This window comes from Hermetia illucens, chromosome 1 (genome assembly GCF_905115235.1).
Source record: "Hermetia illucens chromosome 1, iHerIll2.2.curated.20191125, whole genome shotgun sequence".
NCBI classification, from domain to species: domain Eukaryota; kingdom Metazoa; phylum Arthropoda; class Insecta; order Diptera; family Stratiomyidae; genus Hermetia; species Hermetia illucens.
This window is the reverse complement of record NC_051849.1, coordinates 174,509,773-174,524,672: the sequence shown is the minus strand read 5'-3', so window position 1 is coordinate 174,524,672 and position 14,900 is coordinate 174,509,773. Positions and strand designations below refer to the sequence as shown.

The 14,900-nt window shown below is 43.9% G+C and overlaps 1 protein-coding gene across 1 annotated transcript in view; it reads right to left on the bottom strand.

The window, feature by feature from the left end:
- Positions 1-235: 235 nt before the first annotated feature.
- LOC119646773 overlaps positions 236-14,900 on the bottom strand; it is a 55,307-nt gene continuing 40,642 nt past the window's right edge. Inside the window, exons 7-8 of the mRNA XM_038047359.1 lie at positions 951-2,060; positions 236-768 (exon numbers count right to left, since the gene is read on the bottom strand). Of these exons, the coding sequence (XP_037903287.1) occupies positions 356-768; positions 951-2,060 (1,523 nt within the window). The 3' untranslated portion in view covers positions 236-355. The remainder of the gene's footprint in view (positions 769-950; positions 2,061-14,900) is intronic.

Here is a 14,900-nt window from a genome sequence, read left to right as displayed (position 1 = left end):
AGAGCTCGAAAGAAAAAGGTGAAAGGAGGCCAAGAGGGCGCAGCATGCCGTACCGTTAGGAAACAGTCTGCTTAAAGCCAAGATGGATACGAGCGGTTGAGCACCTATGGAAAAGACGAGGGAATGAAAGAGGGTTAGGTCATCAGCTCTGCTCATTAAACCAAAGGAGTTCTCGTTGAATTAGGTCCGAAAATAACGAAATTTGGCTTTATGTAGGCGAACACGACAATATTGGTTATGAGTACTAATGAAATAACGTTGATTTTATTATTGGAAAGAGCATACAGAACCATTACAAAAGTAAGTATAGACGCTTCAATGCTACATAGATACAGACGAGGTCAGCCCTACGAAGCTAAACTTTTACAATCTTCAAATGCATATCGTCAACGGATAATACCCGTGAATTACGTGAAAATATTATTGGAATTGGTGTCTTCTCGGATACTTCGAACCGATAATTTTTCAGGAGCATCACAAGACCCATCCGCGACTGCATTCTACCAAATCTCATCCCGATACAATTTCTGGGACCGTCGCCAAAACTTAGGAATGCCATTGGATGCCGGGCTCTCCACACTTCTGGAAGGAAACGATCAGGATCGAACTTTTCAGGGTTTGGATAATAACGTTTATCGTGGTGAATCTCATAAACGGGAACGATTACAGGCGTTCCTTTCTCTATTACCAGTTTGGTATTTGGAACTTGGTAATTCTCTTGGGCTACACGCCGCAACGCAACAGCAGGTGGATATTTTCGTAATGATTCTGAAAGTAGAATTTGATAATTTGCTTTAGAAATCTGTGTCTGTATCTGAAAAAGGCAGGCTGTGAACTGTTTGCTATTGATATCTTTCCAATAAGGATAGAAAAAAATACCGCAAACTGTCACAACACTGCAGCCTGTTTTAGCTTGTTTTATATTTCACCATTGATGACTTCAAACATACCATTGATCACTTGTTCTAAATAGACCATATCCATAATAGCTTCATAGGTCAAACGGCCTTCATGTTTCGCATACACAGTCTGTATTTCGTTCCGTAGCCTTTCTTGTATCTCAGGATTCAGCGCTAGTTCATACAAAGCGTACATCATCACCGTAGACGAGGTTTCGAATCCGGCGATAAAGAAAACGAACGCTTGGGCGGTCACTTGTTCCAAAGTAAGTTTTTCCAATTTCATTTTCTTTTCTTCATCCAGAGTGTCGTTATTTTTCAAATCGATTAACAAATCCATGAAGTCATTGCGTTTAATATTATTTTTCTCACGGTGTTCGATGGTTTGACGAACAATTCCCAAGTAAAAATCGTTCATTTCCTTGGTGAAAACTGTCAGACGTAGTAAGGCAGCTAGTTTTGGAAGTTGCGATATCGTTCGTTTAATTGAGCTGATTCCCGATGTGTCCAATGCTTTACGACCATATTTTCGAAATTCCGTATTAGGGTTTTTTAGGCTGTTGCATTCTAGTCCAAAAGCACATGCCCCGATAACGTCAGTTGTAAAGCGAGCAAGCATTTCCCTGACATCAAACTCGCTTTCTCCTTTCAACATTTCACCCAAAGCTTGATTGAACCGCTCCGAAACATCGAGCATAGTCGGGAACATGTACTTCATCTTTCCAGAAGTGAATGTCGGTGAAAGTTTCATCCGAAGTGATTTCCACTTTGGTCCATCCAAAAACGCTAAATTTGCAGAAATGGGATCATGTTCTTCATTTGAGTATTCACCGCGTGCGTGGAAAATATTAAACTCTTTCACTAACACATCTTTTACAAAATCCAGGTCGGTCGCTATTGCTACCGGTTTGGCAAAGAAATACCCCCCAATAAAAGGGTCTTCATTTTTCCGTTTGTATATTTTTTCGAAAACCTCTTTGAAATTACCACTTCGATTCCAGTCAATATTACCCAACGGAAACGTTGGTTTTACATACGGAACACCACGATCTTTCCAGTAGGAATATTTTCTTTTATAATATAGGTAAACTATAGCAAGGATGCCAACAACCAACCAAATTACAGAAGAAAACGGCTCCATGGCCGCCACACAGCACTGCGTTCAATTGAGTCACTACTAACATTAAAGATAATTATCCATTTTCAATTTCCTTATATAAAAAAGGCTTGCGTTATCTCTGAGAAAGTCACCTTGTCAGCATTGTAAATATTTAGGATGAGTTTCGATATTTTTGGTCTTTATCGCTTCCAAATAGTCTGAGTGATACTAAGCTCATCTTTTCGAGTCATCATATAGATGTAGGTGTTTTTCACGCAAGGCACGATGATTAGAGCACATTTAATAATTACTACTTGTCCGAGACCCAGCGGTAATTACCAGACAAAAAATATAAGGTAAATTCTTTCGATTTCTTAAGCATTTCAAATCGACGCCTTTACACTACTAAAATCATAATAAATAAATAATTAAACTGCGTTAGGCAGAGCATAAGACTAGCCATCAAATCGCAGCTTTAGAAAGTGAAAATGCAGTGTGGGAATAAAAGCTTCCCAAACGGAAAAATTGTGTTTTTCTTCTCGAAATTTTGGTGTTTAGCCAATTTTTCTCCAATTTTAACATACACAATGTGCTGTGGAGCCGCGAACTTATTAACGAAAATTTGTCTAAGTTCCACGCAAGAATTACATAATTTAGCACAAAGTGAAACTCACCCGCTTGAGTGGCACGCCTACCTATTGGTAGCGGTTTGACAGCCACGAGACCGGCAGAGCAATCGTGGAAGATAAATCGAATTGGTTCTGAGCGAAAAAAATTGAATTAATTTTTGAGTTGTAAATAATTAGACAATTGTTTTTGTAGTTGAGAAAGTTGATAAATATACGTATACATTCATCATCATCAACGGCGCAACAACCGGTATCCGGTCTAGGCCTGCCTAAATAAGCAACCCCAGACATCCCGGTTTTGCGCCGAGGTCCACCAATTCGATATCCCTAAAAGCTGTCTGCAGTCCTGACCTATGCCATCGCTCCATCTTAGGCAGGGTCTGCCTCGTCTTCTTTTTCTACCATAGATATTGACTTATAGACTTATAGACTTTCCGGGTGGTAGCATCCTCATGCATATGGATTAAGCGACCCGCGCACCGTAACCTATCCAGCCGGATTTTATCCACAACCGGACGGTCATGGTATCGCTCATTGATTTCGTCATTGTGTAGGCTACGGAATCTTCCATCCTCATGTAATAATAATAATCGTTGCCGCAACAATCCATGTTGGATCAGGGTCTTGAAGTGTGTTAGAGCACTTCATTGAAGACCGTAAGGGTATACTAGGAGGCACTGTAGTCAGCATTGCGCTCGCCCGAGATTATTACCGTGATTTGACTCAGGTACTCATTCACAGCTAAGTCGACTGGTATCCGACGTCAAATCACGATACAAATTCCACCGCCACCAGCGAGATTTGAACCGCGACCTTCCCTAAGACAGCCTTGTGCTCTAATCACTCGGCTATCCTCATGTAGGGGGCCAAAAACTCTTCGGAGGATCCTTCTCTCAAACGGGGCGAAGAGTTCGCAATTTTTCTTGCTAAGAACCCAAGTTTTCGAGGAATACATGAAGACTGGCCAGATCATAATCTTGTACAGTAAGAGCTTTGACCCTATGGTAAGACGTTTCGAGTGGAACAGTTTTTGTAAGCTGAAATAGACTCTGTTGGCTGACAACAACCGTGCGCGGATTTAATCATCGTAGCTGTTATCGGTTGTGATTTTCGACCCTAGATAGAAGAAAATGTCAACGGTCTCGAAGTTCTATTTCCATATCTTTATTCTTCCCATCTGACCAGTGCGGTTTGATGCTGTTGGTTGGTTCGTCTTCGGTGCTGACGTTGCACCATATATTTTGTCTTGCCTTCATTGATGTGCAGCCCAAGATCTCGCGCCACCTGCCCGATCTGGATGAAGGCAGTTTGTACGTCTCGGGTGGTTCTTCCCATGATGTTGATATCTTCAGCATAGGCCAGTAGATGGGTGGACTTAAAGAGGCTCGTACCTCTTGCATTTACCTCAGCATCACGGATCACTTTCTCGAGGGCCAGGTTAACGACGACGCATGATAGGGCGACTTTGGTCAGGGTCAGCCTAGTCAGTCTTATTAATTTCGTCGGGATACCGAATTCTCTCATGGCCGTGTACAGTTTTACCCTGGCTATGCTATCATAGGCGGCTTTAAAGTCGATGCATAGATGGTGCAACTGTTGTCCATATTCCTACAGTTTTTCCATCGCTTGCCGCAGAGCGAAAATCCGATCTGTTGCTGACTTGCTTGGAGTGAAGCCTCTTTGACATGGGCCAATGATGTTCCGGGCGCATGGGGCTATCCGGTCTAGCAAGATAGAAGAGAGTATCTTATAGATGGTACTCAGCAACGTGATACCTCTATAATTGCTGCACTGTGTGATACCTCCCTTTTTATGTATGAGACAGATAATGCCTCGTTGCTAATCGTCAGGCATTGATTCGCTGTCCCACAACTTCAGCATCAGTTGACGAATGCCTTGTTGTAGTTGGTCGCCTTCAGATTTGATCAATTCGGCTGTAATTTTAGCGGCTCCCCATTGCCATTGAATTTCACGGACTGTTTTTTTCTATGCTCGGTGGTGGCAGTATTTGTCCGTCGTTTTCACTTGTCGGGACCTTCAACGCGACAATATTTTCGTTGTTGAGCAGTTCATCAAAATATTCAACCCATCGTTCCAATATACCTATTCTGTTGGAAACCAGATTTCCCCTTTGTACCGGCAGGATGAGCATCGAAGTGTGTAAGGCTTCATCCTGCTGACGTATTGGTAAAACTTGCGCGCCTGGTACGGTTGCTCCCTGTAATTTTGTAGTTCACAGACTTGTTGGTTCTCCCAGGCTTCCTTTTTCCGTCTGTGAAGTCGCTTCTCCGCTCGACGGAGTTCGTGATAAGTCTCTGCGCGTGCCCGCGTTCTTTGAGAATACAACATTGCTCGGTATGCGGCATTCTTCCGTTCCGTTGCTAGCTTACATTCATTGTCAAACCAGCCGTTCCGACTCCTTTTGCGGCTGGGGCCAAGTATGTTTGTGGCCATATCCATGATAACGCTCTTCTGATGGTTGTGAAGATGATTTGTTGATGCCTCGTCTCCAGGTCCTCTGTTCACTGCGGTTATGGTGCATCCATTTCCCTCTTATAGGTGTCGCGGGGGACTGTGTTGTGGATGGCTTCAGTGTTCACTCTCACCTGATTGTCAGCCTTCGCTTATTTTTTCAAAGCCGATAACAGCAGGTTTCATTTTTTGGCTGACTAGGAAACCTATTCCGAGCACATGGTTTACTGGATGGCCACTATAATATATGGTGTAGCGGCTCTTCTCCAGAAAATCGGTCCCTGTCCAACGCGTCTCCTGTAACGCTGTTACATCAGCCCTATATTGGGACAGAGTATCGGCTAGCTGCTTATCAGCTTCATCTCTGTACAGGGAGCGCACGTTATATGAGAAAGTGCGCAAATCGTTATTCCGTTGTCGATGCTGGGTTCGTGGTTGTATAATCCGTCCAGTCCGAGGCCCCTGTTCTGGCTTTGTAACAAGTTGTTTTCCATGTAGGGCTGTCAGCCCTACCTAACCCCCAACCTGGAGGACCAGTCGGTACAATTTGTCCCGTTTCGTCTTCATCCTTCTCCGTCTGCAGCTTGTCGTTAAGTAAGAGCTCCCAGCGGTCACCACGTGGAAATGGAGATAGGGTTTAGCAGTAGAGCTGTTGGTGTTGTTTCACTATATATTATTGTAAATAGCTTGTGCATTAGGTGAGCTTAGTTTTGGAGAATGGGTCCGTTACGATCCCCCGAACCCCCTCCTTTCTAACAAATGTCAAAACTAAGACCGGCTTTGAAAGTACTAACCGGGACCTTTCATTTGATAGCCCACATGACTACATTTGGTGGAAAAAAAGTTTGCACCCTCTTTTTGCAATTCGATGTAAAAGGATGTAACTCATTGAATGCGCGAGCGTTTCCAGTTCCCACCTTCCCACCAAATTTGGTGTCAATTGCTATCACCGTCTCCGAGAAAAATGCGTGTCACGGACAGACAGAAAGGCAGACCGACAGATGGACAGATAGACTGTAAACCGATTTAATAAAGATTTTGCTTTACACAAAACCTTAAAAACGGACATATGTTTGTGATCAGTGTGGCTCGGCATTAGGTAGACATTTCAGTAATGTACATACCGATATTTCGGAGTGTAAGTGCACGTTGTGCGGCAAAACATCTCAGTAGGAAGAATAGCATTTACCAGATGGATTCTGTAAGAACTGACAGGGAAGGTGTAGCGCTATTAACTACTTTATTCATTACGGAATAGATTACTTTTCTATGGGCAAATCCTAGGCTGGTAAGTGCCTACTTTCTTCATGATGAAAGCGTTATCGCTGAAAACAGTATGTACATTATACATACATACATATATCCTATGGTTCAGGTTTCCTATGATTTATAGAAAAGAACTTGTTTTCTAGAAGTATATGAATGATTTATGAATCTCATGTAATCTTTTTATTTCCTAACATAAGAAAAATTCGTTATACAAATAAACAAGTCAAGCTGGACGCTTCAGGTGTCACAGGTTTTGTATCTTCTTCTTTTTCTTCAGCCTTTGTCCCGTTCACAAGCGGGGTCGGCTCGTCGTGATCGCTTCGCCATTTGGCTCTATCGAATGCCTGATCTGGGTGCAATCTCGAGGCTTTCAAATCCCCATCCAGCGTATCAAGCCACCGTTGCTTAGGTCTGCCTTTTGGTCGTTTACCATCGACTTCGATGTTCAGACCAATCTTTGCAAGTGAATTCTCGTTTGCACGAATTGCGTGACCATACCATCGAAGACGCCTCTCTCGTAACTTTTCCACGATCGGTGCAACCGCATAACGATCGCGGATATCCTCATTTCGGATGTGATCTAAACGTGTGACGCCACTAGTCCAACGTAGCATCTTCGTCTCCATTACCGCAAGACGCCGTTCATTGTCTTTTATGGTTGGCCAACACTCCGAACCATAGAGACCGACTGGACGGACGACATTGCGGTAAATTTTAGATTTGAGACGTTCGTTGATACGTCGATCACAAAGGACACCAGTTGTGGAACGCCACTTCATCCAGGTTGCGTTAATGCGTGAAGCAATTTCATAATGCAGCTCTCCATTGGCTGATAGCGTTGACCCGAGGTATTTAAATCGCTCAGTTCTGGGCAGATCATTGCCGCTGACAGTGATTGTGCCTGTTTCATGGGGATCAGTCGTCAAAAATTCAGTTTTGTTTAAATTCAGTCTGAGACCGTGTTGCATGAGGCGATCATTCCATTTTTGAACAAGTTGCTCGAGATCATTTTTGCTACCAGATGCTAGGAAAACATCATCTGCATAAAGCAGTGTGTAGGGCGGTGGACGTTGGATATCCCGTGTGACGGTGTCCATAACAAGGACAAAGAGGAGTGGTGAGAGGGCACTTCCTTGATGAACTCTAACAGAGACACGAAGCGGTTTTGATACACCCGCCATACTTCGAATTTTACTTTTCGAATCGTGGTAGAGCAATTGAATCCAGCGCATGAGTTCTTCTGGCACGAAGTGTTGTCGTAAAGCATACCAGATGAGTTCGTGTGGTACACGGTCAAACGCTCTCTCTAGATCCAGAAAGGCAATGTAAAGAGGGCGATGCTTCTCACGGTGTTTCTCCATGAGTAACCGCGCAGCGTGTATTGCGTCAGTAGTTCCGCAGTTCTTGACAAATCCGGCTTGATTCACGGTTATTTCATCGATTTCGCGAATACGGTTGTCAAGAATGCGTTCAAAGATCTTCATGGGAAAGTAACCGGATCGGACGGTAATTTGAACATTCTGCTGGGCTACCTTTCTTTTTCCATATTGGAACAGTGGTACTTTCTTGCCAGTCAGATGGTGTTCTTCCTTCCTGAATAACCCGGTTAAAGAATTCACTGAGCCACGGTGTTGGGTCCCAGCTCTTCGCTTTCCAGAGCTCAGATGCGATGTCGTCAGGTCCTGTTGCTTTCCCCGATTTCATTTGTTTTATTGCCTCCTCGACTTCAGTTGCGCTGTCTGGTGAAACTGGTCCAAATGTCGGCAATGATTGTGGAAGTGGAGGATGAGCAAATTCTTCAGTTGAAATCTGCTCGAGGTATTCTCGCCATCTATCCGTTGCGGTTCGGCGGTTGGTAAGCAAAGTACCGTTCTTGTCATTAACACAACAGAAGTGTTCGATATCCTGTGTGCGTTCATCACGGCTTTTAGCAAGTCGATACAGATCTCTCTCGCCATCCCGAGTGTCCAGTTTATCGTAAAGATTTTTAAAATGGTTCGCTCGGGTGACAGCGACCGCTTTCTTTGCTTCCCGGTTGGCATTCTTATAAATTTGGCAATTAGCAGGCCTTTTATCGTCGAGAAATTTGTGGTAGAGGCGTTTCTTTTCACGGACCTTCATTTCAACATCATCATTCCAAAGCCAAGTATCTCGGTTGATGTACCGCTTACCCGGCTTGGTGACCCCGAGGGTTGCAGAGGCCGCTTTGTGGATCGTGTCTTTCATTTGGTTCCACAATTCTTCCACATTCGTAATGGTTGGCAATCGTATGAGTGACACCGTTTCTTCTTTCTCCTCACCAAACCACCATCATTTAATGCGGGGCGGGCCAGTGCGTTCCTCACGCTGTTTTATCGGTGGCTTAATTCGCAGGACGGCAATCAACGGCCGATGTTGGGGTGCGATGGTCTCATAAGGAACGACTTTGCAATCAGTGACAGTGGTAAAATGTTGGCGTCTTATGAGAATATAGTCGATTTCCGTTTTATTGTTCCCACTATAAAATGTGGGAAGGTGAGACAATCGTTTGATGAACCATGTATTCATAAGTACAAGGTCATGGGTGTCCGCAAAATCGATTATACGTTCGCCACCTTCATTGCGCGCTCCGAACCCCTTTCCCCCATGGCACCTGTTACCGTCTGCCTTTTCACCCACATGACCATTAAGGTCGCCGGCAATGATTATGTAATCGTCAGCAGGCACGTGACAAGTCTTTTCATCGAGAAGTTGCCAGAAGGCATCTTTCTCGGCATCAGGTCGACCTGTTTGTGGTGCATACGCGGTGAAGAAGTGCATAGTGCGATCAGCTGATATAATGGTGAGCTTCATCAGCCGATCATCAAATCGTTCGACTTCTTTAATGGCATCACGGAAACCCTCTGAGATGGCAATGCCAACACCATATTGAGTGTGTGGGTTACCAAAATAGAGAAGTTTGTAGCCATTTTTACCGCGTTCGCGTTCAATGTCGCAGCTTTTGGAACCAGACCATCGGGTTTCTTGCAGAGCGCAGATGTCAATGCACCTTTTCCGAAGGGCTCTTGCGAGTTCCTCCATCTTTCCAGTTAGGGTACCAATATTTAGCGTGCAGACACGTATTTGTTTTGTTCGTTGTGTGCGGACTAACTTGCTTACGTCCTGACGCCGTCCATGCGTCAAGAACCCTTGCCCATTTCTCGACAGGACCGGGGCCCGTCCTGCCGCGTCGACTGAGGTGGACGCCCTAACATTTCTCCGAGGCTTGTGACTCAATCCGATCATCATGTTTGTAACGACATTCTATGCATTTTCTTGGTCGACCTGTCGCGGGGCCCGTCACCAAGAGAGATCAGGTAGGATTTAGCATAGTAGAATAACTCCAACTATACTCTATTTATCTCTTTCCCTGATCTCAGCATTTTATTTTTGTTTTATATCATTTAAAGTCAAATTTCACTCTAACATAATTACTTCGACGAGCAGAGACGCAAATTCACACACAGAAAAATGAAGCCTGGGAGAAACAACAGGTCAGGTGCAGAACTTTTACTAATAAGCCGACAAGATGAAGGCTTATACACCTCGATGCTCATCCCGCCGAGCCAAAAAGAGCGAAGAACGTACAAACTGCCTTCATCCAGACTGATCTGGCCACGGACGGTGCAGGATCTTGGGCTGAACATCACTGGTCAAATGAGGAGAATAAAGATAGGAGACTACAACTTTGAAACTGTTGATAATTTCTCCTATCTAAGATGGAAAATCACAACCGATAACAGCTACGAGGATTGAATCACACACTGTTTTGGCAGCCAGCAGAGCCTATTTTAGCTTACAGAAACTGTTTCGCTCGAAACGTCTCGCCAAAATTCTTACTGTTCAAGACAATGATTTGCCAGTCTTCATCTATTCTCGGAGACTATTTTTTTGCTTAGAATTCCCTGGTATACAATTTGTCCGGTAATTTTGAAACACCCTGTATACGTGAATGATATAAATGCTAGTTGTCAGGTACTTTTTGATATGCAAATTTCACGTGCTTTTGCAACTTTAAGCCTCTTGACAGCCCTTTCTCTTTCACCTAGCCTTTGTGGGTTCTTGCTGGAAATGTATACAAAGATTCAGCGGTGTAAAAGTCAGTTCTTTTTACGAAAATTGAAAATTGAAATCCAAAAATTTCCGGGTAGAATTTTTCGTGCAACGAGTTATGTAGATTTCATGAAGCCTTTTTTTCGTTTACATGCAAATTAATTATATTAACATAAATAAGCACCTGAAAGTTTGACTTTTTAGTGTGAAGGAATTCCTCCCTGCCATTGGCTTATTGATTAGTAAATTGTTTTTTCGGCGGAAAGTAATTCCAAGGCTTGAATTAATCGAAAATGGAAAGTTCGACGCTTTAAGTATAAAAGGCTTTAAGTATTTCTTGGCTAAGATTTTTGAGTACAGAACCCCTCAGTTTGCAGGTAGTTCATACTGTACACTGGATTTCACTAGGATAGCACACTCTGGTTTCTCATCGTTAATTGCTTATAGACCAATATTCTTATGATTATGTTGAATTTGATGTTCCGGTTTCTTGTTTGCCATCTAATGTGACCCCCAAGGGCAAAATTGTACTCAAGAAATTTACCGTTACCTCTTTTCGCCAATTTCTTTCTAATTTAATTCAAAAGCGAGAACATTTTTAAGGTTCTCTTTGTAAAACAATAAAATTAAATAAACAAATATCAATAAACGAAAATATTTCGAGTAATTGCGGCCCCCAAAATTTATTTTACGGCTACCCCAATCTTCGGCCCAAGCGTTAAAATCCCCAGCTATCTTATATATAACCCTATCTTTCCACCATTAATACGAAGCCACTGAATATGTGAATCCTGCCTAAATTAGCTGGTGTGACGGATCTTCTGGATTATTGCTCGTGTTCTCGATTGCTCGGTTTTCGTAGGTTCAGATTGCTGCTTTGCCGCTTCTATCAGATATAAAAACACCACCATGGAGGTCTTTGTAATATTCAGATATGATGGTCACGTCAATTTTGTTTTCTTGGGACAGCGGGTCCTGCCTGGCAATGGTTTCAATTCAGCTGAAGGAACTTCATTCACGAGAAGCTGAAACCGCCTTCTTAAACGTCAGACATTTGTAACTACCTGTGATATGGCTGATGCTACTTTTCTGTGTTTCTCTGCATAGCAGGCATTTAGGATTTCCATTGTACTCTTGACAAATTGACAAAGCAAATTACCGCGAACAAAGGAAGTGAATTGTTATTAAATATGTGGCTAATTTGTGCGAAGTCACTTAACCGATTTACACCGCCACTGGTCACTGGCACTAAATCACCAATTCGCATGGTTGTTTATAATTTCTTCCCCGTTGTTTTCTTTTATTATATTTATGACATCTGTTAATCCGCGAATCGATACGAAAACCCACCGACCACTATTGATGGTTGACGTCTGTCTGTTTTTTTTTTTTGAGGAGTGTGGAAATCTTCAAAAGATACTGCCCTAGGCAAGCCAGCGTTTCATTTCTACGAAGCGTACGTAACCGCTCTCCTCTGCTTTACGCACTTTGCTCTCGATAGATGGGACACCTCACATGCTAACGTTCTTCGCACCAGATTTTCTGGTACCAGCACCTCTCCCAGAGCCTCTTCCTTTTTTCCACAAATCTTGGACAGTAGAAGAATACGTACTCCGGGTCCTCTGGAACTCAACCGCAGTTTAAACAATTGGAGAAGGTACCCAGTTTAAACCTCTACAGGTGCTGGCGATATCCTCCTTTCCCCGTGAGAAAAGGGGTAAGATTATAATTAATTTCACCGTACCGTCTCCTCAATCAGCGCTTCATGGCAGGGGTGAGCTTGTGTGTCCACCGACCCTTTCCCGAGCGTTCTTCATGCTCTATTTAGAGGTCACTCGCTTTCGGCGTTTTTCGTCTGGAATAAAAGAGAGATAGACTTCACATTATATATGTTCAGCTTATCTGCCAAGATGCCAATGGGCATCATTTCAGACATGAAGAATGGTGCATCATCTGAGGCAGTCCTGAAGGAAGAGCACACCCTTAGAGCAGTTCTTCTGTAGACTGCACTCCATTTGTTAGCATTATAAGTGACCTGAAACGCCTTTCCCCAAACTGGAGCTGCATAGTGCAGGATCCAACTCACTACCCTAGCTAGAAGCAACCTGAAAGCATACTGTGGCTCTCCAACGTTCGCATTATCCTTGCCAGGATGCATTGCATGCTTTATCATTAGCATATTGCACATGCTGCTTATAATTGAGATCCGCGTCTATCATCACGCGAAAGCATTTGATGGCAATTTGAATACGAGCATAATTTCTTTACGGCGCTTAGTGATCAAGATCGCTTCTATTTTTTCCTCCGTCAGTTTTAGACAAGAACTCTCTTGGCAATTCTTAACAGCGCTTACCGCTTCGCATGAGTATAACTCAGCATCATCGAGACCCTTTGCGACTAGAACCAGCGCTAGTGTCGGCGTTACCCACCACCGTGGGGGATTCGTCATCGGTGTCATACCAAAGCCTCCATTCTTGTAAACTGCTGTTGACAATAGCTGCGTGATAGACGGAGATGCAAACCTTCGCCAGAGATTTCCGTATAAGACTCTAATTGTTCGACCTGAATGCATTTATCACTTCTAGGGTCATCCCCACGCAATATTTGCTAGTACTACCCTTTCCGTGCATTGCATCCTCGGCTAAACCAGTAACCATTTTGCTGGCATCAATGGCTTTACGAAACCCATACTGTCATTCTGAAAGGCTTCCCTGGCTTTTTAGAACCGGGAGGAATCTGTTGTAGATTACTCGCTCTAGCATTTTCCTCACAGTGTCTAAAAGACTTACAGGTCCGTAGGTGGTCGGCTAACTGGAGGTTTAGCTGCCTTAGACAGTAGTACTAACTTCTACTGTTTCCATGATGGCGGAAATATCCCTTCGAACGACCCTGCAAACATGTTCGGTCTGAACTTCACGGCAAGCTTAAGCTTTAGCTTCCTCGGTACCCCATCCAGACCCGGAACTTCGTTATCTCGTATTCTACTGCAGGCATCCAGCAGCTCGACTCTAGTGCATGGCGGTAGTTCCGTCATATTCCAAGGTCGCTGGAAACTGTCAGGGCCCTCCTCTTGCCAGGAGAATAACCCCTGAATGATTTTTAACTAGAAAGTAGGGCACGTGATCTGATGAACGGCCTCTGAATCGTCCCATCACAATTCAATCCCCCCATGGGTTTAGTTCCGCTTCCGAACAGACCTCCGTAAAGCATTCAGTTTTGCCGGCTTCCTTATAGGTGCGCTCTTTTTGCCGATTTTGCCTGCAATCCTCTGAGCCCCTCTTCTGGCTAAGTGACAGACTGACCGAAGGCTGCCTAGATAAGTATTCCAACAGTAGTTTGGCCTTCTATTGAAGAATGAGTATCTCTTAGGCATGGACGCGTCACATGCTTTGGCGATGCATTCGGCCAAATGGGCAGCTTATTCTGTAGAAGCCCCTACCTTAGTAGGCTGGTCTAGCCACACCTCTATGAAAGTCTGCTAATCCAAAACTTTTGCAGACCAGCCTAATATCTTTCTCGGTCTCGGGCATGATGGTTATTTTTCCTGTCGTTCCACACATACCTCAAAGAAGATTCCCTGGTGATCGCTGTGGGTGTCCCGTTCGCTAGCTAACCAGAACATACCACGTGCCAGTGCAGGGCTGGCAAAGATCATCTCTACAAAAGAGCCTGACCCTCTTTTCTGAAAAGTGTTTACATAACCTCCGTTGGTGAGAATTATATCTAACTGCCTCTAATAGACTGCGCCTCTTTACATTTGTTACTCTGCCACCTCAATTGGCCAAGCACTACGATCCCTTGCGTTGAGAACAAGACTGACAAGTATTTCCCCGAATTCGGACAGCGTCAGACTTGGTGAGGCGTCACAACTGTACGCTGTATGTCTGACTCCCCGCATGCCCATATCGCCGCTCCATCAGTCGAATCTGTAACCCATATGCCACCATGACGGTTTCCATAGGGTTCGCTAATGATGGCAATTTCCACCTCGGATTCGTAGGTGGTCTCGTCGAGTAAATGTTGAACGACCCTGCAATGATTGATTTTTATTTTAATAAACCTAATTTCCTCATTAAAGTCTCTAGCGCGACGCCTTCCTAAATTCCGGGCATTTGGCACTTAGCAATATGGAGGTTATCCTGTCCCTCCTCTCTTTCGCAAGCTAAGCATTTAGGGTCGCTATTGCACTATTTGAAAATATGATCTTTTTCCCCACATCTTCTGCATCGATCGGACTGACCAATGCTGCTGCATGCCTTTGAGAAATCGCTAAACCTGAGGCGCTTGAAGCACTTGTCTATAGAAATTTGCTCTCTCAGACGGTAGACAACCCATCCGAATCGAGCTTTCCCGGCCGTCAATAACTATAGCGCTGCATTCACTGGTAATCGCAAGGTAGCCGCTTGAGCAAGTTTTTCCAACTTAAACTGTTCCTTCATGGCAGTGTAAATTCCTCCTTTG